The sequence below is a fragment of the Diplotaxodon limnothrissa genome, linkage group LG16 (assembly GCF_057381915.1).
Source record: "Diplotaxodon limnothrissa isolate DT_005_m linkage group LG16, D_limnothrissa_male_GT1.1, whole genome shotgun sequence".
In the NCBI taxonomy this organism is placed as follows: Eukaryota; Metazoa; Chordata; class Actinopteri; order Cichliformes; family Cichlidae; genus Diplotaxodon; species Diplotaxodon limnothrissa.
Window position 1 is genome coordinate 25,152,030 of NC_140611.1, and position 27,493 is coordinate 25,179,522.

At 41.9% G+C, this 27,493-nt stretch overlaps 1 protein-coding gene across 2 annotated transcripts; it reads left to right on the plus strand.

Annotated features, from left to right (window-relative positions):
* On the plus strand, positions 1–27,493 carry LOC146616283 (activin receptor type-1-like). 2 transcript variants are annotated; one of them, XM_085375126.1, is made up of 13 exons: positions 1–90; positions 194–309; positions 14,359–14,432; positions 15,019–15,270; positions 17,057–17,329; positions 17,498–17,770; positions 19,437–19,642; positions 21,791–21,890; positions 23,633–23,779; positions 24,017–24,292; positions 25,623–25,820; positions 26,275–26,405; positions 26,512–27,493. In XM_085375126.1, exons 3-13 carry the CDS (start codon positions 14,366–14,368, stop codon positions 26,644–26,646), a joined length of 2,058 nt encoding a protein of 685 aa, XP_085231252.1. In that variant the 5' UTR covers positions 1–90; positions 194–309; positions 14,359–14,365; the 3' UTR covers positions 26,647–27,493. The 2 variants fall into 2 exon arrangements, with proteins under 2 accessions (XP_085231252.1, XP_085231253.1); XM_085375127.1 differs by having other exon boundaries at positions 1–83.

A 27,493-nucleotide genomic window follows, 5' to 3' on the forward strand; every position in this document is an offset into this window, starting at 1 on the left:
AACGCCGCCGCCGGGGTGCCAGTTGTGAAGCCCAGACAGCGTAGCAAAAATGCGTCTTCGGTTTTACTCTCTCCTAAAAATGAGTACGGAGTGAGTTTGTCACTTTAACAATTATTATATTTGGCTTCTTTTTTTTCTCTGCCGAGTGAAAGACGGGCGTGAATGTTGGCGTCATGTAGCCTCTGCTTTTCAGACTTTGGAAAACAAATCGGGTATTGTCGGTGAATTCTCGGGAGATGGCAGAATAGTTCGACCCGCGCCGGTTACCTAGCCCTCACAGCACTTTGAGGAAAAAAAATACCCCGCGAGGTAAGTTTTTATTATTATTATTATTATTTATCGTGACGTCTCTAAAATGTCATTTAATCCAGGCTATGCTGGAATATGCGCGCGGACGTTTCGGTAGACGTGGAAAAGTTTGCCGGAGACGGCTTCGTGACGCGCTCCCGTAAGAAACCCGTCTCCCTCTCTCAGCTGCTTTGTAAAATCGTGGCCTGTTTGGTTCTGCAGCCGAGCATATTTTTATCTAACGTGTCTTTCTTGTGACTTTGCAAAAACAAAATAGCCGCTTCTGATAAGCTCCCCGCGCAGCTCGGTGTACCATCAGCTAAGAGACCTTGTCAGATGTGTCTCTTGTTAATGAAAGGATGAGCGCCAGGCTAAAATGACCACAATCTGGTTTTCAACTGCGACTGTGCTGGGTTCTGATTTCTCCTAAGCAGTCGAATCAAGCTCACGACATTGCAAGTAGCTGTGACTCGAAGAGTTTTTGTCATGCAGTCTTTAGGAGGGTCGTTCCAGCTCGATCGTGCCCCATCATCGCCCGCTGAGCACTTTTAACATCACAAACGCAGTCCTGCGGGGCGGGCGGCGCCACCAACACTCATGAACACACAGTATGACTACGAGTGGTTCGGAATTTAATTTTGGGCAAGTTGGAAATATAAAAAAAGCTACTTAAACGTCACTGATAGAGCATCAATTGGATGTGGAATAGATTTAAACCAAACAGAAGATGATATGTGAGAACTACTTGGAGGGACAATCTAATGGAAACCTGGTAGACCCGCTGATGAGAGGGTGCCAACTTCATTAGAAAGGTGTTAATGCTGGCTGAAAACATTCAGAGATAATGGTGCTGATTGCAAGAAGTGTGAATGGGGAACGTCTCACACTTAAGTGCTCTTTCTCAGAATCAACTCATTGTTATAGATCCCACAAAATGACAATCCCACACACTGAGTTTAAATGCCAGGGAAGCCTTTCGAATGTGCACTTTCTGCTTTAGTCGCATCTTTTTAAGTTGGCTGCACTTGATGTGTCTGCGCATGACAATCTGATTGTCACACACACACGAAGCCCGAAGTCTGGCATGGGAGACTATTTGGGCGAGATCCATACTAATCCATCCATCAATTTTCTTAACGGCTTATGCAACTTAGGGTCAGGGGGGTGACATGTTCATTTTTAAAAGGGTGGTTTAAATTGAAAGCCGTCTCCATTCAAAGCTTTTTTGTCACAGTTTCAGGAAAAATCTCCATCTAGCCTGAGCCCTTTAATTGCTGCTACTAGCTGAAGCACACAGACGACTTGTTCACAAATATAATTTTTCTTTTTTTTTTTCCATATTAGCTGCGTAGAGATGTTCAAATCAGTGAAGGCTTGAAGTGGATAGCGCTTTAGGGTTTTGTGTCTTGGTTAGTGGCAGCGTTAAGTGGCACTTAGTGGCTGTGTGGTTGTGTGATCTGGAGAATGTAACCCCATAGCTGGCCAGTCACTGAGCTGTGGCCTCTTGGCCAGCGCCGGTCATTCTCGAGACCTGGCCTCATGGAGTCTGGCTGATAGCGGTCAGATAAAGCGACGTCAGGCTGTCTGGGTGACTGTGTGTAGTTCAACTCTGGGGGTGGGGGTGTCTTGGGGAGCCTGTTCTGTTCATCTGAGGAAATAACTACCAGTCTGATTGTGGCTGTTGTTCCTACCATTTTGGGCCTTTCCTCCCTCTCACCAACTCTTGGTCTGGTTTCAAACAGACTAACGGTAGTAGCTGAATCGTCAGCCAGTTATGTTTATATTTATAGAGCATCTTTGGTGGCCAGCGTGTACATTTTTCAAAAGGTTTCTAAAAGTCCCACATAACTATGTTACTTTTCAGTGGCTTCATTTTTGGTATGCTCACCCCCCAAAACATACCATGCTAACGTGGCAACTGAATAATCTGAAAATGTGTCCTCCGATATTATTTGTTAACTGCTCGCACGCATGCCGAGTAAAGTAATAATCAAGTTGAGGACGCGTTATCAAATGAGAGATGCTGAAAGGCAATGCATAGTTTTTCAGAGAGGTAGACTACAGGCTGCAGTGAAATCAGAATTACTGCAAAAACTGCTGAAAAACAATTAGTAATCGAAGTATCACACCGAATACAGACAACCAGAAATTTGGCTTGTGATAGTGAGCTGAGGTTATAACAGTTTTTGTTTTTTAAATTTCCACATAGCAGCTCCCAGGTTCTTTATATATGAATATCTTGGCCCCTACACCAGTGTTTTCCTGTATCTGTTCCTCTTCTGACGACCATAAATCGCCTCATTTGCCCTGCAAGTCCGGGCTATTTCAGAAAATATGAAGCGAGGGGTTTGCTTTGAGGGGGGGGGGCAGGCTTCCGATAGCAATCATTTAGTGTGCCCAATAATTTGGCTGTCAGAAGCAGCTGGCAGTTTGGGTTGGAACAATATGCGAGTGGAGTGAGAGAAAAGCTCTGAAACCCTGCGAGAGTCTGTGTGTGTCGGGGGAGGCGGGGGAGTGGCGTGCGTATATGCATATGTGTGTGGAATCAGGTTACACAGTCTGTCATTAACAAGGGAACTGCAGTTATGAGACCAAGATAGACTGCTTCATGTCTGAGGCTCATCGCGTTTCCTTGTAGGTGGCTCTCAAGTTGGAGAAGAAAAGGAGGGAGGAGGGGCGAGGGAGGAAAGTGTGTGTGGATATGTGTGTAAACAGGTGGTAGGTGCAGGCTCAAGGATAGAAAGGGGAAAGAATCTGGCTTGAAGTGCGGTGTCAGACTAGCTACCTTCAGCTTTCTCGCGTCACGATTTGTCTGCATGTGTGACCCGGGCTTGTTTGTCTGTGTGCTGACTTACTCGAAAGTTTGACTAGCAACAGACCTGGCATCAAACGAGGCGGGCGACTGCAGAGAAACGCGGCATGTGGGTTGAATTTGCTTGCGCTCTACGCTTGTGTCCAGCTTTTTAGAAAGGGGCCCTCTGTCTGCAGTGTTATTTTTAGTCAAAAAATCCTTCAGCCTTTTAATAATCATCAGCCTTATGTAGCCCAAACATATCGCGATGAGAAGAGCTGTCTGGGACTTTGAGGCTCTGCAGGACATGGGAAGTTAGAGAGGGGGGAAGAAGAGAATGAGATAAAAGACTCCCTGTGTTTCTGCCAGATTTTTAGTCTTCCTCTGTTTGCTGTTTGGGAGCTCGCTCATCTCCTCATCTGGTGGCTCTGCGCAGACTTATCGATTCCTCCTGTTCTGTGTTCAAATGTGGATGAAGACCAGTGGAGACAGAGAGAAGAGAGACGAGACGCTGCTGTCTCCTCAGATGCGCACACACACACAAATCTGCAGTGCTCACGGCTCCACTCCTCTCTCTCCACAATAACCCCAGACTGCACTGGAGACAGTCTGCAATACACATTTTATGAGCCCTTCACTCGCTTCAGTGCTCTTGTCTTATCGCTCAGCTGTTAGGGGAGAAAGTTATGGCTTTGTTTCAGTCTCTGCTTCTCTCTGATCTCATTCCCGGGCACGGGCTCTTATTTGGTGTGGGCACTTTGTCTGTGAATTGAAAATAATCTACGTTTCATCTCACGTGTCATGGGGTTGTAAACTGAAATGGTGCTGTTATGATGGTAGTGCTCTGCTGTCGTAGTCGATGGGGTTTGCTCGAATTCCCGTCCCCCATGCTTGAGGCAATTGGGCCATTTATAACATTTAGACATTCACTGCTTTTGACATCGAAGTAAGGATCGGCAACATGGCTGATATCAGTGTCACGGTGTAGCAGTATATTTTGCTTCGCACATGTGCCAAATCCATGGCTGCTAATTCTAATGACTATTTTAATTAGCAAATACTTAATCAGGTAACCACGAATGCCCCAGAAATTTCCGTGAACCTAAACAGGAGTAAAAAAACCTGACTAAACAGTGTTACCACATGATCATAAATAACAACTGCAGAGTCATAAATGATAGTACAGAATATCTACTTTCAGAAAATAGTTACATCACATTAATGACTTTATTGTAAAGGATTATTCAAAACGGTTTCCTTGTGCTCAGATTGCCTGAGAAGTCTTTGCTCGTGGAAGGCAGGAAACTCAAAGCCATTAAGGCTCGACTGGCAGGAGGATGTCATGGCCCCGATCAGTCTCTCTGCCGATCACAGATTCATTGTTTTGTTGCAAGCTGTTTACTTAGTGGTTATCACAGTGGTGTGATGAATGTTTTTTCCACGTATGGTTGGTCACTCACTGTGGATTATCTTGTTATCCGTCTGAGTCTTGTCACTCAGCTTTTAGAGCCTTCTCATAGCTTTTGGTAACTGCACTCAATGCTCTTTAGTCTAGTCGCCTGACTTGTTTTACAAGAAACAAAACTGGTGCAATGGGTCCACCTTGATACAAATCAAGGTGTCCTTTTAAGTGAAATATTGCCCCAGGGCGGTAACCTTTATAAGATGGTCATTTGGAGGGAGAATGTTTGTGCATTCCTTTGCTGGCAAACGTGGCTCTGGGCCATAAAGTCTGTTTGAACTGGCTGTTTCAGATGTTTTGATGCTGTGTGAAAATGAATGTCTAATTGCTATGGTGACTATTACGTAGAAGACTCGTTAACAGTGCCATCGCAACGCTGTAAAGCATTTAAGTTTGTCCCACCCCAGACGTCCCATACCACAAAGTCACGATACAGCCATAACATTAGTTTGTGAAGAGATTTATTTAGGGTTTCTTTTTGTCTTTGAAGAAGTTGCACTACATTCTGCGTGTGACAAAAAAGGCAAAGGTTTGGTGATTTTTCCCAATCTTTTCCAGAGTTCATGTGTGAGAATGTAATTTGATACTCATTGTTTACATTGCACTGTACTCTCCTGGTCTTTCTATCATATGTGTTTGACATCTATCTAACATTGCCTCAGGTGTTATGTCTTTTTTTTTTTCTTTTCAAATGAATCAAACTTCAGTGAAGTATTATTAGAAATGAAAATGGCTGTTTTTCTTTGTTGTGAAACAAGAAAACATACTTTTCATTCTTTCTTTATTTTTTCCTGTCACACAGCAAATGTTTGTATTGTTGGAAGCGATCTGCTTTATTGATGAAGCATTTATTTACCCGTTTCTCAGCCCACTCCCTCTTTAAAAAGCTACATTGCAATGAGATGGGTATTTGTTTCGTTTAAGTTTCTAATCTTTTATTCCAACTTGAGAATCATTGGAAAAACATAGACCTCCAGCATATACCGCACAAAAGATGGATGTAGCTATGGTGATGTCATGAGGAGTGGCGAGTGTGCAACTCTGCGCTCACTGACTTGTCAATCGTAAGTCATTATCCAGTGAGCGAACTGTGGCTAATCCTCTAAACGGAAAATTATGGCCAAGATTTGCAAAACAGTCTTACTTTTTTTTTATTCACTATGACCTGAAATTAGTGACTGAGTCAGAGGTCAGACAGAGGTCAAGTCAGAAAACAATTTTGTCATAGACTTCTATAGGGCTGGAATTCTTTCTGCAATCGCAGCTATTGCCATCTGCTGGCGTACAGATGAAATGCAGGTTTAAGGCACTTCGGATCTGGAAGCTACGTCCTTATTTTATACTTTCTGTGGTCTACAGTTACAGTTGATTTGATTAAATTAAATTAATGTGAGGATTCACCTTTAGAAAATGATTAAAGTTATTACCTCTCAGGTAAGTGTTGCGATTTGTGCCACAGCTGTGACCCACTGGAGTTGTAGTTTACATCTTCTTTATGTGTTACCATCTTATTTAAAGAACAAAGGGGACAAAGTGGGTCTGTCCCCCGCAGTGTTTAGAACAAATGCCAAGGCTTACAAGTCTATTTCTAAAAAATTGAAACAATACTATATCTTATTAATTCCTCAGTTTTTGCTCCCAAAATGTTTTTGAGACTTTTTGCTTCACAAGGAAAATTGTGTTTGCTTCATAGTAAGATAAGTGGTAAGATGTTGGGTAATGTTTTCAGAGCTTTTGAGGATTGTTTGCTAATTTACCAGCTAATTACATTACAGTAATGTAAAGTTGAAATGTGATTCCCTAAAAAAAAAAATCACTAAACGTAGATAAAAGTGATGTTTTTGGTTTAAATATATGTATTTTTTTAATGTGACTAAGTATATTTTTTTCTCCTGCTAATTCTACCTCTGTTCATTCTTTCTCCTACCCACTGAACACATTTTAAGTAAAAAACAAAACAAAACAACAAAAAACCCCATATTGCTTTAGGCCCTGAGAGGTGGAGGGCGAGATGAGACACAACAGGAAGAAAAGAATAGTTTTTTGATTAAATTTGGTTGAGGTCCAGAATAAAGTGTGGGTGTGAGTGTGTGCATACACCTTAGGTAGCACCATACCCACAGAACAAAAACTCGCTATGCTGTTGCCTACCACAATTAATGTGTGAGTGAAACACTGGGCAAACAGAGGGGGGGGGGGTATTTGCATTTGATTACATTCCTCACATTGTAAAAGAGGCCGGCTGCTGAGATACTGCAAGGCCCTAAGAGATGGAGTTTGGCTGGAGCTAATGGGGCACTGCAGATTCCAGGGGACCTCAGAAGTCCTTTCATCTCCCATTTTGATGAGACCCTCGGAGAAAGAGGAGTGTTTCGAAAGGTTAATTCAATTCAACTCGACTCGATTCAATTCAGTTTTATTTGAACTGAATCAAATTCATGTAGAGGTTCAAAGAGCTTCACAGGCATAAAAACATTAAGAGCTTTGCTTTCCAGTGGCTTTCACACACACATTAGCAGTACAGAGTATTATGATATACGCTGGTCATTAGGGCTGAACGATTATGGAAAATAATCTAATTGCGATTTTTTGCCCCAATATTGCGATTGCGATGCGATATGCGATTATTTTTTAAGGTCTTTGTCTTCTGTATTATTAAACAAAGACAAGCAATACATCATATAGTATGGCCAATACTATATTACATTAATTTTAAACTGTTCTTTCCTGGAAGACAGACCTCTGTTATGATGACATGAGGTGATGCATGAATTGATGACTGACATTTTTATTTAACTTCTTCAATCACAACAGTATATTTGAACATACACAATAGTTTATTTTTAGCTTACAAACATCTGAGCATAAAGTGCTGACAAGGAACCCTGGTGTAAACATTAAAATGAAAGTCAGTACAATGTGCAGATTGCAGAAATATACATAAAAAAAATCAGTGGCTTTACCACACTCAGTTTTTCGACATCTGTGAACTACTAGACAGTCATTCAATTAAAAAATAATATTAAATAAATAAAACTAATAAATAAAAAATACACACATCTTACTGATCTCTGCAGTCAGTAACATTACACATAAAGTGCAAACATAATAGCAATTGTATAAACACACACACAAACACGCCTTTAAAATTTAAAGGCGTGAAATTGGACGGTCTAGTTCTGATTAGCGTCACCGCTGTCTCGGTGGAGTTTAATAAACTCGGCCGTCTGCTTCTTGCTATCTAAAATATAACCAGACACTGGTGTAAATTCTCGACTGTCTCATACTTCTGTTTAATAAGTTTTCTGTTTGACGTTTAGTCAGCTGTGTGAAAACCAAGGAGGAACCCACCCGGGGGATTAATAAAGTTTTATTTTATCTAATCTAATAACTTTAATCTCAGCCAAACCGATTTACTCACGAACAAACAAAACACTGAAAAAAGCCCAACAATAACATTTTTAGGTTGTCTAAGTGACTTATATATTACGTTTAACCCGAGCAGCGAAACTCCGCGGTGATCTGAAAATGATGTGCCGGGAGTTGTGCCGTTCTCGGCCGCATCAGTAACCCTCGAGCTCCCGGCTAGCTGTCGAGCTGGTGGGTAGCAGACGCCTCTGAAAACGTCGAAGCACTTTTGCAAATATGGGATATCTTGATAAACCGAGCAGATATTTGATGTTTACACAACTACTTTCTCGCCTGAAAATATGTTAAAAGTTTATTTTGTGACCCAGAAAGATTAGTATGAGTAATTTTAAAACTTAGTAGCGGCCGCCATTGCTGGAAACTGGAGTTTGGCTGGGCCGCGCTATGAATTCTGGGATATGGTAGTAATTTGGACAGCCTTCGGCACGTCGCTGTGACGTAATCGGTCTACAAATGCGGCCTCAGGAGGATGCAGCCCATGAATTTGGACATGTCCAGAGTATAATCGCAGCCTTTGCGGTTAGAAAATTGCACTTGATCATGTCGCGATATTATCGCAAATGCGATATATCGTTCAGCCCTACTGGTCATACAAGGGCGCTGTGGAATGTGAAATTGTGGGCATTTGAAGTTTGGCAATGGCAAAAATGTGTTTTTTTTATGCAGGTTAGTTCTAAAATAACCGGGCCAGGTTGAGGGCGGTTTTCTCGTAGTCTGTATCATGACAGACATTATGTCAATTTAAGTAATCAGTTTTCACAGCAATATATATTACATAAAATATATAGCTAGCAAGTGGAAAGGTGAGACAACGGGGAAAGGAAGCTGAGTTGGGATTCTCAGTGACCAGGTGATTGTATGACTCGGAGGGAGCAGCCTTAGCTAAAGCCAAAGCTTGCACGTCGGGGACATGCCTCAGCTTTCCCCCAGCTCTAGTTTCTTTCTAGACCCTGGAAGAGAAATCAAACCAAGTACTGATGTTTGAGCATTTAGTGTGCACTCTACTTTTTAAAGTAAATTGATATTTTTGCCTTCTATTCAGTTTGTAAACATTGAATAAAGGAAGTCTGTTTTACACTCATAACCTTCTAAGATTTGAAGTTAAGCTTGTGCATTTATATTACCTTACCTTTAGTCATTCTGAGGGCTTTATTTTTCTAACCCAAGAGTGGTTTAAAACTGAGGTGAGCATGTTGATTTTCCAAGCTGTAGTGCGAATACGAATGTGGGCTGCTGCAAAGAGGACGATTTTTTTTTTCGCCCTCAGGTCTGTATTACACCCACATCCACCTAGGAGCGAACCATCTGTGTGTCCCTGATGGCATGCTGGCACTTTGGCTGTCTGGGTGTGGGTCAGCAAAGAGGGACAGGGACACGAACAGCAGGATCTGCATTGCCCTAGTCTCTGCCTGTTTCTTCTCTCGCCACCCTGCAGTTTGCTGCAGTTTCCTCGGTGCCCAGGCTATTTGTGCCATGGTAACTGTGCCAGCCTGCCAGCTCAGACACAGATTCCACCTCTCGTCTCCCTCTTTGCCAGCATGATGACTCAGCAGCTCCTGCAGGGCTTCAGCCTCCTCCCTCCTCAACCTCGGTGATACACCATGCTCATCAGACAAAGTAGTGTTTTGTCATCCTCCTCTTTAGCTGACCTGAATACAAAACAGACCCAAATAATAAAACGTCCAACTAGATTAATATGTGTCTTGTATCACTTTTAAAATGTCAGCTATAAATTATTGTGGCAATAACATGTTGGCTTTAATCATACTTAATGTCTCGTAAGCAGAAAATTCCTCAAATGGTTAAAATCACAGCTGCCTACAGTGGGAGAAATAATTATTTAATCCTCTGCTGATTTGCATTACAAATCACATTGATTTACATGTCATTGAGTGAAATAAGTATTTGATCCCCCAACCAAAACATTAATTAGTACTTGGTGGAGAAACCTTTGTGGGCAAGCACAGGAGTATGATGTTTCTAGTAGTCGGCCACCAGGTTTGCACAGGTTTTAAAACGGATTTTACAGAAACTCACAAAATACTTTAGGTTTCTTGGTTACCACTTGGTAACTCAAAGTTTCAGCTCCTTCCACAGACTTTCTAGAGGATTGAAGTCTGGAGACTGGCTAGGCCATTCCCTGACCTTAACAAGGGTATTCTTTAACCAGTCCTTTATTGACTTGGTTGTATGTTATGGGGTCATTGGAAGACCCATCCATGGCCCATCTTCAGTGTTCTGGCTGACGGAATGAGGTTCTCGTCCCAACGTTTATTGTAGCTTTTTGTGTCTATTGGCCCCGTGACGTTTTGAACTTGTCTTGTAACCTTAGCAGTAAAACAGCCCCAAAACATAATGTTTCCACATGTTGTATCTGTGAAGGTTCTCAGTCATCCAGGTCATCGTAGTCTAAGGAGCTTGGAAAGAAAAGTGTCTGGATTTCTTGAAGTTGCTTGAAGACATTTCACGTCTCATCCGAGAAGTCCAGACGCTACGCTTTTGTTTCCACTTGTTCTTTGGGTCATACTCGGCATTTCTCTTCCTCCAAACATGGCGGGTAGAAAGCTTGATTTTTGGTTTCATTTGACCACAGCACTTTCTCCCAAGCATCTCCGAATCATTTAGACCTTTCTTGGCAAACTTAAGATGGTGATGCTGAAAGACTTTTGTCCCTGTTACAACTTAGTGTGTCCTAATATTAATTTTTGGGTTTTCCACCACCTTACTCTTGATTATCCTCACCCCATGAGTCAAGATCTTGCATGGAGCTAAAGATCCAGGCTGATTGGTAGTCATTTTATATTATTTATTATATTTCATTCATAATTGCACCAAGGGTTGTCACCTTCTCACCAAAGTTTTTGCATTTGTTCTGGTAGCCCATTCTAGCCCTTGGACAGCTCTTTGGGCTTGTCCACAGTGGTGGAGAGGTTGGAATGAAAGAAATTGATGCTGTTGATAGATGTGCTTTATACACATCAGGATATGAGATCAGGAGTGTCTGTAGTTGATGGATTGTAATTTGTGTGCCACACGTGTGAATCCAGAATCTGTGGCTGCCAGAATTTTGGGTTCTAAATTCTGGCTCGATTGTAGGGGATCAAATACTTACTGCATTTAATAACATGCAAATCAATTTTATAATTTTTTTTTTTTGTAATGGGTTTTTTCTTGATTTTTTTGGCTGACATTCAGTCTCTCTCCATTAAAAGGAAACTACTAAAAAAATTAGAGACTGTTAATTTCTTTGTAAGTGCGCAAAATTACAAATTCAGCAGGTGATCAAATAATTATATTCCCCACTATGCATGCCTTTTGGTCCAGTTGCACCAGTAACAGCATGTGAGTAGCATGTTTAATTATCTCTATCTAATCACTTTAAGCTCCGCTCAACTTAGAGTAATGCTTATCAAGATGGCCCTCTGGAGTGAGATCACTGGAAAGAGTCTGGGAAGGAATTGTGGCATCATAAAATGGCAGCGGCGACATGCAGGATCACTTTAAAATTTTTCTAGTAGCGCTCGGCAGCAGTCTACCCTAACATACTTCTCGCTGAGCCATGTCTATTTCAGGTGTTTATCTTAGATTGTACACACAAGGGCTTGTTTGTGTTAAGCTAAATGTAATCTTTTATGTCTGCTCATACAAGGTCGGTACCTACGCAGAGAATCTGAAGCCCTCGTAAAGAACGTCTTTGGTGGAAAAAGTATTTCTATTCTTTACTTTACTGAAAGAAGGAACGTCTCCTCCATTTAGAATGACGGTATTACCACCTGAATGTGCCTCAGAAAATGAAATGCAAAGTTACTGTATAACGAAAGTGCAAGCAGCTCAACCTTTTCTTTATAGCATACTTGAGTCAAATTTTACCACTGGAACAGAGGAGCTCAGAGCATAATAAATGGCATCCAATGCAAACTGACATTTCACTTTCAAGGAAGGCAAAGAGAAGGAATGCACATATAACATTATTTTCCTCAAAGTATTTTAATGCATATCAAAATCAGGGCAGCTTTCTCAAGCTCGTAGCATTTCCCTCTGCCTTATAGTATTGTAAGGCTTATTACAATATTGGCTCCAACCACAATAAGCAACTGGGGAAAATATATCTTAAGTTATAATAAGCATGTGGCGTTCATACCAGTTTCCTATTACATCACAACTTCAGAGGACATAGGAAGAGGGAATTAGAGGAAAGATGGGGGTTGAGACAGAGTGGGGGAATGAGAGCACACCCTTGGCAGGATGTCAGCTCTGTGAGCACACACTACACGACGCTGCCAGAGAATTCAATACGCAGGGGTAGAGGGACGCAACACACGCATTCACAGTACGACAAAATTGTCTGCTCAGATCAGTTTTGCAGATGCTAGCGCTGCTTCTTTTCCTTCCCTAAGAAAGCCTTCTGAGGTTTCCAATATCATGTCTGGCTCTGTGTTTATGAAGCCCAAGCTGTTAGCTGGGTTTATGATATGCTACCAACTAGCCATGGCCTATTCATAGGTGGGAAACAGTTTACTGTGCTTATGAAACATAAATATTGCTATTAATGCATAAAGTATACTTTGAATTCCTGCATATGCATACTGTACTGTTTGAAACTTGCAGGGACTTCACATTTTAGTCTGAGTTTTTTTTAAAACTCAGACTAAAATATTTGCCGTCTATCCAAGAAGCACACACATACCCAGTGAGTGCCTCGTTCCTTATAGCTTGTTAAAGACAAAGTGTTTGAGTAGGCGAGATGAACTGAGACAGACATAATTTCATTGCCCCGTGGAGGCTGTTTTGGCAGTAAATATAAACAAAAATGCAGCAAATCATTTGCCTGCACTAATTGATGCCATTAAGCAGAGCCTTGTGACATGCTCTACTTAGTTAATTGAGGTTAGTTATTGATCTGTTCAGTGTTTGAGTCAGCATGTTGTGCTTGATGTTGTCTTTTTTGTTTCTTACCAGTCGTATGAGTCAAAATATCAAGATAACGAGGAACACGCATCTGTTTTATTTGGCCTGGGCCTTTAATTTTTTTTTCCTTCTACACCTCTGCTTATCTCTTTGTCCCGTTTCCTCCGGCTTTCTGACTCCATCACAGCTCTGCCTGTCCCCCCGCTTCACCTACCCCACCCTTCCAACAGCATGGCGCCCTTCTTCTCACTGTCCCTCTGGGCGCTGACACTAGACACCTCCTCGTCTCGCTCCCCCCACAGCCACCTCCCTCCTTTTAGCCTAACTGAGTGTTGCGGCCCACCGTGACCCACATCTCTCTCGCACGCTCGCCCCGTTCTCTGCCCTTCTCTGACCCACTGTCCCCGAGTTGCCCCTGGGCCGTTCCTCCCTTGCCTCCTCATGCCCGCCTGCCCCGTGCTCTTCATATCTCCGTTGCTGTTCCCCTCTCCTCTCCGGTCCAAAGGGAGCAGACAGAGCTCCTGATTATCTCTGTGTGGCAGCCTCTGTTTTGTGCTCTGATTAAAGGAGCAGCATGTGGTCTGTGTGTGAGCGGCCTGTGCAGACGCCGCCGTTGGCCTAATGCTAACATTACGTGCTTAATCATTTATGTCTGGGAGACGGGCACAAAAGCTTGGAGGGGTTGGGGTACTTATCAGCGGCGCAGATGCACTGAGGCGCAAACGTACATGGTGCCAAGAAAACGTTCCCAGTGTTTGGTATAGCATAAACGGGGCACGCTCTAAGCTACGTGTATGCTCAACACTTGCATATCAGCTTTATAAAATGGTTATTTTGGCGTTTGCAGTGTGAGATAAACAGGTGAACTGTGACAAAAAAAATCTGTCCAAAATGGAAAAAGCCCTACTACTGCACAGCGTATGTGACGGTTCCTACAAATGCATTAAATATTGAACGATTAGACTGTCACCAGGTCTCTAAACGATAGTATTCGGGCACCCACACTGTCCTCCTCTCTTTCTCCTCCTCCTCCTCTTCATGTCTGTCTGCTCCTCTCCCCTCACTCCCAAGCAGCCTGTCCCTCCAACACGCACACACACACACAAACTCACACACTCACGCACCGAGGCAGCCAATAGGAGAGCACCAGTCTCCCCATTGCTTGCCACTCAATGCCTTGTTGCCAGGACAACAGGAAGGCATGAGACCCACTTTACTTGAGCATTTTAAACTTGGTGTTGACTTTTTCCCCCTGAAAACAAGAAAAGGTCTCCCTCTGTAAAATCACTCACTCTAATATTCCTACCTCGATGGGGAAATCCTGCCATTTTCAGTCCGTCTTATGAAGTAGTCCTCTGAAAGGAATTTTCACAAAGATATCACCAGTGTGCTGATACAGAAAGATAAAAATCACAATTTCATAGTTGGAGTGCCACGTACATTTTGTTTTTGTTTTCATTTTTTCCCTCCCCCTCTCCAGGTCTACAATGACGAGTGTGGACATGTTTCTGTTAGTTGTGATCCCACTGGTCCTCCCCTGTTCAAGCTTAGAAGGTAAGTCTCTAATAATAAACCAAAAGGCTGCTTTTTACGTCAGGTCTGAACAGGAGCGGTATCGAAAGGGACAGAAAGTTCCTGTCGACAAAACCAGACAGGATCCAATTCGGTGTAGTGTCCGTGCTAGATATCCAGAGAATAAACAATATGTACAGTGCTTGAAAAGTTGTGTTATGGACATCTGAAACACCCCCTCCTCCTGTGAGCTAATTAAAATACGCAGTGTTACTTCTGTTTCTTTCACTGTCCCCCCTCAAGTTTGTTGCATGCATAGAACAAAATTCATGCTGCCCCCCTGTTTCACCACCCCTCCTCAGTCTGTCTGCCTTTCATCTGCTGTCTGTCAGTGTTATTTTAAACTACTGCAGTGGCAGCGGATTACAGTAGAATTTTTTCTTTATTCTGGCAAGCAAAACTTTCTCCCTACATCTTCAGTATGTATTATCGCTACATGCAAACAAGTAGCGAGCATTGATCATTTATTGTGATTGAACATGAAGGGTCATATTTCTGCCCTCATCTACTGTGGGACCTGTGTCTTCTCAGACATAAATCCTGATCTTCTAATTGTTTCCTCTTGCAGGTGAGGGCGGTGTGAGAAATGAATGTTTATGTGACGGATCATCCTGCAGCGGTGGGGACCGATGCTTTGGCCAGGAGTGCTTCAGCTCTCTCGCGGTGATAAACGGGACATCGGTCGTTCGTAAAGGCTGCATTTTGGGGGACGAAGACCGATCCTGGAGCTGCAGATCCACACCAACTCCTCAGCTGGTGGTGAAGTGCTGCTATGGGCATTTGTGTAATATGAACATCTCCCTTAACTTCCCACTAAAAGGTGAGGCATTTGCAAAGAGAATTGTGAAGTTGTCCTGCTTTAAACTCTGCAGAACTTTGAAATCGAATTTCAGGACAACTTTTTCAACGGATTTGGAAGTTGTCTGTGGTAGCTGACTCCTTAGCCCCTTTTTTCAATTACTACCTACTCAACTCGGCTTGACTGGTTTTCCATTACAATCCAGTACTACCTAATGCGTGTTGTTGTCATCATAGCAACATGTCCGATAGACCTGCTGCTCCGTCTTGGCTGGCTTGTCTTGACCTGGCTTTTCGTCAGACTCGGGGATCATGGCATCGTTTTTTGTAGCCATTTCCCTCGTTGCCAGGTTTCAAAAATGGTGGTTTTAATTTTCGTAAACAGCGCTTTCGTGACTCATCAAGTGACGCTACCGACCAGCCAATTCAGTCTCACAACGTCACATTTTAGTACCACCTCGGATTGCTTGGAACCCTGACTGATCAGGTACTAAAAAAGCACCTGGTACCAGGTACTATGACCCAATGGAAAACCTTAAAAACCATGGTGAACCGTGCCGAGTTGATTCAAGTAGGTACTAATGAAAAGAGGGCTCTTGCTAACAGCTGTACTGGTGGAATTCACAGATGGAAACCCAGACGAGAAGTGTTTGGACTGTAACACCACTTTTTTTTCCCCTGAACTGGCAACAGTTGACAATGGATGCATTGTGTTTTGGAATTTGGGTCCATTCATCCCATTCTCATGATCCAGCAAAACAACATTTTGGGCATAACTCAAGAATTCGTACACTAATCATGAAAACACACTTCATAAATACCTAATAGGATAAAATAATCAACAAGCAATCGTGCAGGACACAAGATCTTGTGTGCTGTTTCTAGGTTGTAGCTTTTTTTTTTTTTTTTTTTCGCAGCAATGTGTATATCTGCAGCACTGCCTGCTGTCATGACTACAACTTTGTTTTCTAACATAATCAGCTTTCTGTGCTATGCGTGCAAACACATACAAAGAATTTTACCTAGAATATGATAGTCTCAGAACAGAAAAAGAAAAAGCTCAGCAAGGTCGAGTCAGATCTCTTGTATTCATCTTTCTCAATACTGTAACTCAGAAAAATGTGCTCAAGTTGTGTATTTCTTTATACATCAAATGCCACTCTTTATCCTAGACCCTCGACTTGACTGACAATAAACACCCTTTGGTGCATAAAATGTAAACATGCATTTAAACTGAAATTTATTAAGTTATACAAGTGCAAAGTTGTAACTCTTGGTTGTTGTTCAAGCTCTGTGCTTCAGCACATTCAATTTCAAGTAAGCTAATGGACTCTGTTAAAGTCTGTTTAATTTCCAGTAGCTTTATGCTATTATTATTAGAGCCGTGTGTGAGATGCAAACCTGTGTGTGAAATTATTCTACAGTATAGCTGCTTAGTTGTTGTGTGCTTTTACAGTTGATAATGACAATGTATTTAAAATCGCAAGCTAGAAAATCAATTGATCTGTCCCATGAACCATGTGCGTGCTTGTCAACAACTAAAATCAAAGATTTAAACAATCTTTTCTGGTCTGTTTGAGTAGGCTTCCTGAATAAGTGTTGTTTCAACAAAATAGTAAAATTTGTTTTATATCAGGAGATGCTAGATTCAAACAGGCAAAACATTTTCTGCTCTCTTTGGTGAATGTCCAGCAAATGGATCTTTTCAACGTGCATGATTCTGATGTGAGTGAATGCCTTTTAATTTAATGGGTTGCTAATGGTATTGGTCTAATGGGTTTCCCCACATATCTATTTCCTCTTATCAGATGTACAACTGTCTGCTGGCAGACCAGTCCTCAGAGACCAAGAGTGTGTATGCGAGGGCGGTGTGTGCGAGCATGGCCATCGCTGCACAGGCCAGCACTGTTTCTCCGCTCTGAAGATGATTGATGGGGCAGCCGTCCAACAGAAGGGCTGCCTGAGGGACGACGAGGAGGGCAAAGCCACCTGTGCCATGCCACCCTCATCGGCCCATGTTGTCAAGTGCTGCCAGGGCCATCTGTGTAACATGAACGTCACTGTGCAAGCCCCAGGGAAAGGTGACTTTGTACACATTGTACAGATTTCTGTTTGCTGCTGTTCCTTCACGGGCCTTATGTAACTTAGGATTGTGCAAAAGTTTCATGGATGATTGGGGTTTTTTTAACCAAAAGATAATCTTAATTCATTGCATTTTTTAAAAAGTTTTCTTTCTGAATCTTTTGCAGGTACAGTAGTCCAGAGTAAGTCCCTGAGCAAAGAGGAGCATGAGTGCGTGTGCGAGGGTGGTTCATGTGGAACACAGAATCGCTGCTTGGGCTACCAGTGTTTCTCATCTCTGACAGTCAGCGGCGGCATCATAATGTCCCAAAAAGGCTGCTTTAAGGTCTTAGAACAGAGCACGATGACCTGCAAGACCCCGCCTTCCACAGACCAGATAGTTGACTGCTGCCAGGGACACCTGTGTAATATGAACATAACTGTGGAGCTCCCTGTCAAAGGTACAGCACAATGCTACCCAGAATGCATCACATATCAGATTGTCCAAGATTTGCAAGAACTCTGCTCTCAGTGTTGAACTCTGAACTCTTTTTTTCTTTTTTATCAAATCACTAACCACATTCAAAGTACTACCTAGATGTCTCATATTCAGAGAAGGAGTAGCCGTATGGTTGGTTTATGCTACGGTTTACACTAAGCAACACACATTCATATTCTCCATCATCCTCTACTGAGATGGCTTCAGCTTCAGCTGTGAAATTACCTGCCATGGCTGTCCTGGACTGTTTCTGTTGGCTTGAGTTACACGTCCATGTGGTCACACTCCTGGCATGTCATGAAACAGGAAAAAAAGGGGAGACGGTGGGCAACTGGAGGGAGGTTTTGAATATTATTTAGTCATGGTCCACTTCTCTTCTTTTCTCTCAGTGGCTGTCAGGGCTGGCTGACAAGAGCCCAGAGGGTGAAGCCACCTGGGATTGAAAGAGTCAGGCATCGATACACAGAGCTTTTGTCCTTTTTTATTTCTTTCACCTGTACCTTAGCCTCGACAGTCATGCATTTGATACTACGGCCTACATGACGCATTTAGATCTAATATGCCTTAATCTTATCATCTTGGTTGTGCATTGAAGGGATAGATCAGTTGTGAAAATGATTACATTGTATCCAGCACTTTCCACAAATGGTTAAAATACATATTTACAGTTTATTAATGTCAGTTCATTCTGTATTGTACTAGTAGTACATAGTATTACGCTAATGCTGTTTTGTTATTGAATTTTAGTTTTTCTCAAAAATATCCTAATTTAAGCCCAAAAATTTGAAAAAAGTCTAAATAAATGGGAGTTGGTTTCAAAGCTGCCCCACACGGAACATCTTGAGTTTAAAACAAATAAGTGAGGTGATACATCCCCATCTGTAAAAGCCCACATCTGACCACATTTCGGTGATACCATCCAGCAATACATGTACCATATACCGCTACTACCATACCATACGCATGACATGCATACTTTCCTATATTGCAATCTTCTGTCTTTTGAATTCTCACAAATACAGATAATCATGAAATAAATTTTTTTTTTTATGTAACATTGTGCAGCTGAATGCATTTCGCCATGTGTGTTTGATTCAAATATAGTGAGCCCCTAGAAAGTGTTGCTAGTTATGTGTATTTGGAAGAAGGAGTTCATTATGCAAGTTGAGAAAAGGGGATCATTGTCAGTGCTGGAAGCAGAGCCGAGCAGTCTTTTTCCTTGGAATGTTTGGAAAGTGTGAATGGTGGTCAGTTCCTCAGGATGGCCTCTGCTGACTTGATGAGCTCTACTATGTGTGCATATGAGTGAACACTCTTGTCTGTGGATATTCTTTATGCACCTTCACACCCACCCCGACTTGTTTCTTCAGGAAGCCTGCAGAGTGCTGCAATCCTCTGTTTTGTGTATGGTTGAATCCTCAACCTGTGTGGTCCAAGACCGCTCCCTCATTGTGTCTGATCCTGACGCTCAATGAACACTCTCCAGTGTCGTTTACTGCAAGCGACCAATACCAACTCTAGATTTAAAAAAAGAAAAAAGAAGCTAGATTTAATTTGATTATGTTCTAAAACCATCTAACGGGATGACCTGATAGTGACACTGTAAATTTTTTCTGTCCCCTTAACAGCTGATGAGCAATCCAGCTACAGTGTGACCACACTAGCTGTTGTCATCGTGGCACCCATCATTGTCCTCATCATCCTCTCTGCTGTCGCTATCCTGGTGTTCAGACGGATCCACCACAACCAAATGGAGAGGCTAACCTCCCGAGATGCTGAATATGGAACTATTGATGGCCTTATAGCTTCTAATGTGGGGGAGAGCACTCTAGCGGTGAGTAGTCGATGGCACAAAGGTGGCTACCTTCATAACGCACCTGAAAAACCAATTTTATTAGCAGCTCAAGGAATAGTATAATGCACTAGTTTGTTTGATATAAAGCCTAATCAAATTCCAGTCTTTTATTTGCACCCATTACTTTCCCTTTGTATGATGCCAGGTATGATGCACAGTTTCTACTGCAGACTTGCACTGTAACAGAGATCCAATAACAGAGATGTGTGATTCCTATCCTCTAATTATGTGTTGTATTACCTTGAGGGGTTCCTGTGATGATTTTTAAACACTGTTGGATTAGTGGGGACTTTTACCTTCCCTTTGTACGCATTTCCACTATTTACAGGATAAAAGAGTTGCATCAGCTTCATAAACAGAATTCAATCTTGTGATTAAGCCGTGATGCGATGGCACTGCAATTATAGTCTCCTTCTCCTGCCATGAGTTAAACCTGTAAAACTCCCATGTTTGCCATTTGATAAAAAAGTACTCATGTTTTTAGTAATTTGAATGAAATTATAGCTTGATAGTGTCTAAACATAGCCTTATGTAGTTTCCGCTTTAAGTATGCAAGAGTGGTGTTAAGTTCCTTATCATAGAGCAGGAGTAATCCTCTGTGCGGATGTCTAGTGGACATGCAAAAAGTGAGGACAACTACTCATCTGTCGTGTCCGCAGCTGTCAGCATGCATGTCTGCAAATGTGTGTCATCCCAGCCTTGGTTTACTGGCTGTTTGGGTCGATTTGAGCTAGATCAGTCTCCGAATATGGTTAAATTGAACTGTGCAGACTGTTGCTCTGGACTTTCTTTCTTACTTTTAAGAACCGTTTGTTCTCGAGGAAAGAAAAGTTAAAGCAGTTGTACACTAGATGCATATGTATGAATTTTGTGGCTGAATGTGTGGGTGGTGCCATTGCTCCTCCCAGTTTTTTTCCCCCAGTCGGTTAGAGGGAATGTCTTTTGCTATTTCTTTTCTCTCCACTCATGCATGGATTGTGAGTTTTCTGCGGTTTTGAAGCCCGCTAAACTAATCCAGAATTTAGGTGGAGTCCTGTGGTTAGCATTTAGTCTGAAAGACAACCCAGCACATTCATTGGCTCACACACTGTGTAATCATGTTCAGCATAAACTGAGTCCAATTGGTGTCTTAACAAAATACTTGGTTGTTACCGTGCGTTTTACCATTCAGTAATCTTTCAAGAGTTGTTCTCTTTTGATAAACACGTCTAAACTTGTGGTCTAAACTTTTGAAATTCCAGATTATCTGATTTATTTTTGCAGCACCACGAGAAAGATTATTATGAACAATGGCATGCTTGTGGAAAGTGTTTGTCCCTCGGTAGCTGCTGCCTAGACTTGCTCTCTGGTTCTAATGATATTGCAACGTACTGATCACATTCTGCTGCTTAACAGCCCGGCCCAAAGATGCACTCCTAAAAACAATCCTCCTGCACCAAAGAGAGGGGTTTAAACTCTCTACAGAGCAACTCATCATTCATTTTACGGCCTCTGCCTTGCATTCCTGTGTTGTGATTCCAAATTGTCTCTCAGGCAGCTCTTGCATTATGCATTTGTTTATCTGAGGCATCACTTCCCTCTATTTTCAATCCTCATTCTCCCCTCCTAGTTAGTCATTTGTTTTGCTCAGCTGCTGCTGACTATGTTGCTGTGCACTGCCCTCCTGTGTTAGCGCTGGGATGCTGCACGTCTTGCAGATGAGATAAAAATAAAAGGCTTTTAGCAGCATTGCGCCTGTTTTGGAGTCTGGCCCTTGGATTAGATAAAATCTTCAGCACCCACAGCAGTCACCAGGGAGGGGGTGGTACTTCTGTTATTTACTCAGCAGGGGGCACTCTGCAACACTAGCACAGAAACACACACACACCCACCCACACACATTATCTTGGTACACACAGCTTGGCCCCCTCCATCCCATGTGGGTGCCACATCAAAGACAGCCTGCTTGTTATTAATCTCCATCGGAGTCCCAGATGCTCCATATTTCACCATTTTTAGGCTTGAGCCACAGGATTCTTTTGGGACTGAGCTTTTCATTCATATAGATCACATGCAAATTTATCCACAGACGCACAAATAAATTCATAAGCTCTTTTTCTCAATTTAATTTTTTTTTCTCTTTCCCAGGATTTGCTAGATCATTCCTGCACTTCAGGAAGTGGCTCAGGACTCCCTTTCCTTGTTCAGAGAACTGTTGCACGGCAAATCACACTAAATGAGTGTGTGGGTAGGTGTCCTGTCAAAAGCTGTATTCCTATTTGCAATAGCACAGTTGGGGAAACAAAAAATCTGCCGCCTCTTTTCATTTTAAGGTGACACGGTAACTGAGCAGACTAAACGTCCTCCAAAGAAATGTTGAGATGTAAAGGGTACTTCATCACTCAGATTAAGCATAGGGGCAACTTTACAGCTTTGGCAGCACAGATTGTGACGCGACAGACCTGCAGCCATGTATATTGCGTGCTTATATACCGACCAGCAACAACATTAAAAGCACTGATTTGTGAGGTAAATAACATTGCTGCTCTCGTCAGAAATTTGCTGGGAAAACACAGTTCCTGGCATTCATTTGGATGTTACTTTGACACTTACCACCCACTTAAATATTGTTCTTGAGCACCCCCAACTGGGAATCAACACTCACCAAAAGCAGCATCCTCCTCCTGCAGCATAATCTGCCTCACCACAGTTTAAACTGCAGAAACCGACAGAGTCCAAAGTGCTACCCTGCTTTTAAACTTTCTAGAACCCAGTATAATCGAGCATCTATAAGAGCAGTCTTGTCAAGAAGGCCCACCCTGCAACCAACAGGAACCAGAGGTTATAGTGCTAATGTCCCAGTGCCCAACAACACAAGACACCCTGAAAGCCTCTGGTCTTAATTTTGTTGTCGATGGGTGTATACCAGATTACAGTACTCTAGAATCTCATGTTTGATATATATTAAGGTAGAGCTGATCATTAATATAGCTAGTACAGTAATTTACAACATTTCATGTAGTATTTTACAGTCTGATAAGTCTACAAATAGAAGTTCTTGGTTCATATTTAACTTTTCATGTCTTGAAAAAGGTGTGAGACTAAAAAGTCCTATGTGAGCATTCAAAACGTGAAATTCAGGAACTTCCAAATCTTCAGATAAATCATCAAGAGAATAAAAATATGAATTTGAAATTGGTTGCAAAACAGACGAGCAGTGTGAGCTTATCGTGAAAGTGGGCCAGAGTGAATGTGCAACAGTTCAGCAGTGAAGTCCCCAGAGCCACAATTGCAATTCAGTCTTGAGATTGTTTTATGATAAGTGTCAGTGACAATGCTGGCAAGAGTCAGCATATTTTCAGGAAAACAAATTGCCACAATGTGTTGTGGCAATTTGTTTTTATGAAAAGGTACTCATGTTGAAAGTCACTTGTGTTGAAATGACTTCCCTAACCCTGCGTCACTCTAAACCATTTTTTTATTACAGTTATGACTATATTAATTGGTTTTTGGCCACTGGGGGGCAGTATAATAAGCTGTCAAATATAGTAAGCCTACAAAGTTATGGCTACTAATAAAATATAAATATAAATAATTTAAGGACATTAGCATTCAAAGTACACTTTCTTTTTTTGCCCTGATACATATTATTTCAAATAATCACTTTCCCTTTAGGTTATCTTGTTTACGATCTTTTAACAGGTAATTGTTTGTAGCTGTTTAATATTACACTTTTTAATATTACACTATCCATTCAGTATCTTGATAAGTTAAAAAAGCTGCAGAGATGTTTATGCTATAACAAATATAATGAATCTTCATTGTTGCCACAAAAATGATTAGTGCAGGTTTGAATGTTACACACAATGGAGTCCATCAAGTGTGCTCGTAGTAAATTTAGTGGAATATGAACAAAGTAAGTGTGTGTGTGTGTGTGTGTGTGTGTGTGTGTGTGTGTACCGATTCATAATTTTTCTTTTTACTTGTCAGGCAAGGGCCGTTATGGTGAAGTGTGGAGGGGCCAGTGGCAGGGAGAGAATGTTGCTGTTAAAATTTTCTCCTCTCGAGATGAAAAGTCTTGGTTCAGAGAGACTGAAATCTACAACACTGTGCTGCTGAGACATGAAAACATCTTGGGTATGCAACCTTTAATAAATGATCAGGTTTAGTGAGCTCTGATATGCACTGAAGGACACAACAACCATTAAAGTTGATATCATATCAAGCTGTCACTCTTAGGTGCAATGCATGAAAACTATATAGGTAGTGTGTTGTATAAGGATGTATAAGGATCAATGCATGCTAATTTCTCCTTGGTTGCATGTTTACATTTCTGTTGATGAGCAATATTTAATTTCATATCTCTCCACGTAGGCTTCATCGGTTCAGACATGACCTCAAGGAACTCCAGCACCCAGCTGTGGCTCATCACTCACTTTCACGAGATGGGCTCCTTGTACGATTACCTTCAGCTCAACACCCTCGACGCAACCAGCTGCCTCCGGATGGCGCTCTCCATTGCGAGCGGTCTGGCGCATTTACATGTCGAGATCTTTGGCACTCATGGCAAGCCAGCTATTGCCCACCGAGACCTGAAGAGCAAAAACATATTGGTGAAAAAGAATGGACAGTGCAGCATTGCTGATCTCGGTGAGAATAGTGTGCACGTGTGTTTGTGTTAACACAGCAGGGGTCCACAACGGTGCAATGACACGCATGGCAGGCAGATGTCGCAACAATTCATAAACATGATTCTTTATGGAAAAACTTTGAAGGATACAATTAGCAATGTCTTTGCTTCAAGTTTTGGCTTCTTCTCTTCCTATATGGCAGAGCAGGTCAGCCACTAATCAGAAGGTCGGTGGTTCGATCCCAGGCTGCCTCGCCTCTGTCAGTGTGCCCAAGGGCGGCTGTGGCTACAATGTAGCTTGCCATCACCAGTGTGTGAATGTGTGTGTAAATGGGTGAATGACTGAATGTAGTGTAAAGCGCTTTGGGGTCCTTAGGGACTGAGTAAAGCGCTATACAAATGCAGGCCATATATCAGTGCTGATGTGGCAGTATTCCTTGAAGGGCGACAGTCAGGAGATTACTGCAGCGGCTACATGCGCCTTAACGGCAAAAATTTAAAAAACAAAAGTGACTGTTAAAGATATTACTGGTGAATCGTGAAGGCGGGGCCCCTAAGCTGACTACAAAATGTAGACCATCATTTGCAAAGCTGTGTGTAGGGTCTATAATATTCACAGAATAATGGAGCGTCTCGGTTTTAGTATTTTATTCAGTGCAATCATTAATACGGCTTCGATAAAAGCAGATCTGAGCTGATGCACGTGAAGATTAGCTGAGGAGGTTAATTGAAGGTTACAATTTATTCATTGCGTTAGAGACGTATTCGCTTCATGGTCGCTCAATTTGCATCTGTCTGTTTAGCCGCATTAGTTATTTCGAAAAAATATCCTCTTCCAGGTGTATTGCTTTGCCCTTAACCGAAAACACATTTTGAGGACCTTGGTTCACTTTATCTAATGGATCAATGTTCCGTTTGCAGATGCTTGAATAACATCTAATTCGGGGACAAGCCATAACCTGGCGACAGGCTTGACATGTTTACAGGCTCGATTTAATAAATTCTGCTCCGAATGACGCATTTTGCTGTCCTTACAAACATGGTAGCTGCTGTTTGTCTCCTAAGTGAGTTGTTGTTGGGTTGGAGTACATCCTGTTTGGGCGAACAGGGCCACGCATGGTGAACAAATAGCCTTCCAATCGACTGATTTAAAAGATGAGTGTCGGAAAACTTGGTCTCCTCTTCACTCCAGTATCTGTATTAGTTATTGTTGCCTCACTTGGATGATGACTTAATTAAAAATATTTACTAATTACCTCCTTCAGAGACTTAAAGTATTTTCTCTTTTAATCTCATTGATTACATGTGTATAAGAGGCGATTTTAAAGTGTTCTTTTGTTTCCATTTAAGGTCTGGCTGTCATGCATTTTCAAGACACAAACGAGTTAGACGTGGGGAACAACCCTAAAGTTGGAACAAAGCGCTACATGGCCCCTGAAGTGCTCGATGACTCCATCCAGATGGATTGCTTTGAGTCCTACAAGAGAGTGGACATTTGGGCCCTGGGCCTCGTCCTGTGGGAGATCGCCAGGAGGACAGTCAGTAATGGTCAGTACATGTTTTACACAACACTGTCCTGTTGGATTCAGCTCTGACCTGTTGTGATTACGTCACTAAGGCACAAGGCCATCTGTTAGTCTTGGATGGGTGTAGTAGAAACTATAAGAACAGAAAATTGGGCATGGCATATTTGTGCTGTTTGCAAAGATACTGCATTGAGGTGGCTGTAGTCAGGTCTTTCTTCAGAAACAAAACAAGTCATGGCTTCAGCTTGGACTGAGTAAAAGCTTTTTATATATTGATTTAAAGATGTAGCCTTGATACACTTTCTGTGAACTAAAACCCACTTCTTATCTTCACTGTTAAAGGGGCTTTAAGCAGGATTTAAGATATTGAGTGGACATCTCAGTCAGCAATCATTGTAATATATATTTTTATACTTTACACTCTTAAACTGTGCGATCTCCGAAGTAAACTGTTCTTCTTTGTCTTCTTCTTGTAGGAATTGTAGAAGATTACAAGCCCCCTTTTCATGACGTGGTCCCAAATGATCCGAGCTTTGAAGATATGAGGAAGGTTGTGTGTGTGGATCAGCAGAGACCCAACATCCCAAACAGATGGTTTTCAGACCCAGTAAGTAATGTTACTTTTGTCAGAAATACACAAATGAAGTAAAATCCAGAGTTTTTAGTGTTTACATCAGGCACATTGATCGATTTCCATTTTTCCTCTTTTTTAGACTTTAACCTCCATGGCTAAACTCATGAAGGAATGCTGGTACCAGAATCCGTCAGCCAGATTAACGGCGCTGCGCATCAAAAAGACTCTCACAAAGATCGACAACTCTCTGGATAAAATAAAAACAGACATTTGAGCCTTCCCCGAGAAGACGAAGCAGGCATGTACTGAGGGCCACTGAAGATGTCCGGAGGATGGACCACCTTAGAGAAAAATCTCAAAAGATAAATGACTCAATAATTTCAGTGCCCTTATAGTGGCACAGACTTATATTTATTTTAAAACATTTGAGGGACATATTTTGGCATCCAAAGATGGCTTACCAGGCATTTCCGAGACTGCCGATGGTCTTAGAAATGGGAAAATATCTATTTCAACTTTTATCATAGGAGCTTGACTATTAGAAATGTTCTTCAAGGAAGAAACTTACCAGGGCATTTGAGTAGGGTTGCTTGTTTTTAGAAGAGCAGATTTTGTTTGAAAACCTTTTTTAGCTTGGAAAATGTCTGAACGCGGTCATTTCTTTATCTCTTTAATTGTACTGTGTTGTTCTTTTGCATTACGGTCGATCCATTTGGAAAAGATGTCAACTCGCCGGTTGAACTTGCCTAGTCAGTCAGCAAACTTTGTAACACAGTAAACATGTCGAGGTGTGTCTCACTTTGTGTCCAGTACCACTGTTTACAATGCTGTCAGAACAAGTTTCTTGGGATTTTGTTCAGTTCTGTAACATTTAGTTGTACAGTCAAGTCAGTGGCACCATCCTTTTCCCGATATCGTCCAACTACAAGGTACTCTGTTGCAAACCTTTTGTATATCATCATTAACTTTACATTGAATTATTATTTTTTATCTTGTTTTGCTTCTTCAGCTTTACAGAGACATATGCTAAAAGAACAAATACAATATCTGCTAGATGATGCTGAACTGTATTCCTCCAGAGGCCTGTAAGTAAGCCTGTAAAGCCTGTATATTGTCTTAAC

Coding starts and splice junctions, on each gene's coding strand:
- LOC146616283 (XM_085375126.1), top strand. CDS start 14,366: ATGACGAGTGTGGACATGTTTCTGTTAGTTGTGATCCCACTGGTCCTC. Junction 15,271..17,056: donor CCTTAACTTCCCACTAAAAG/GTGAGGCATTTG, acceptor TCCTCTTATCAG/ATGTACAACTGTCTGCTGGC. Junction 21,891..23,632: donor CACACTAAATGAGTGTGTGG/GTAGGTGTCCTG, acceptor TTTACTTGTCAG/GCAAGGGCCGTTATGGTGAA.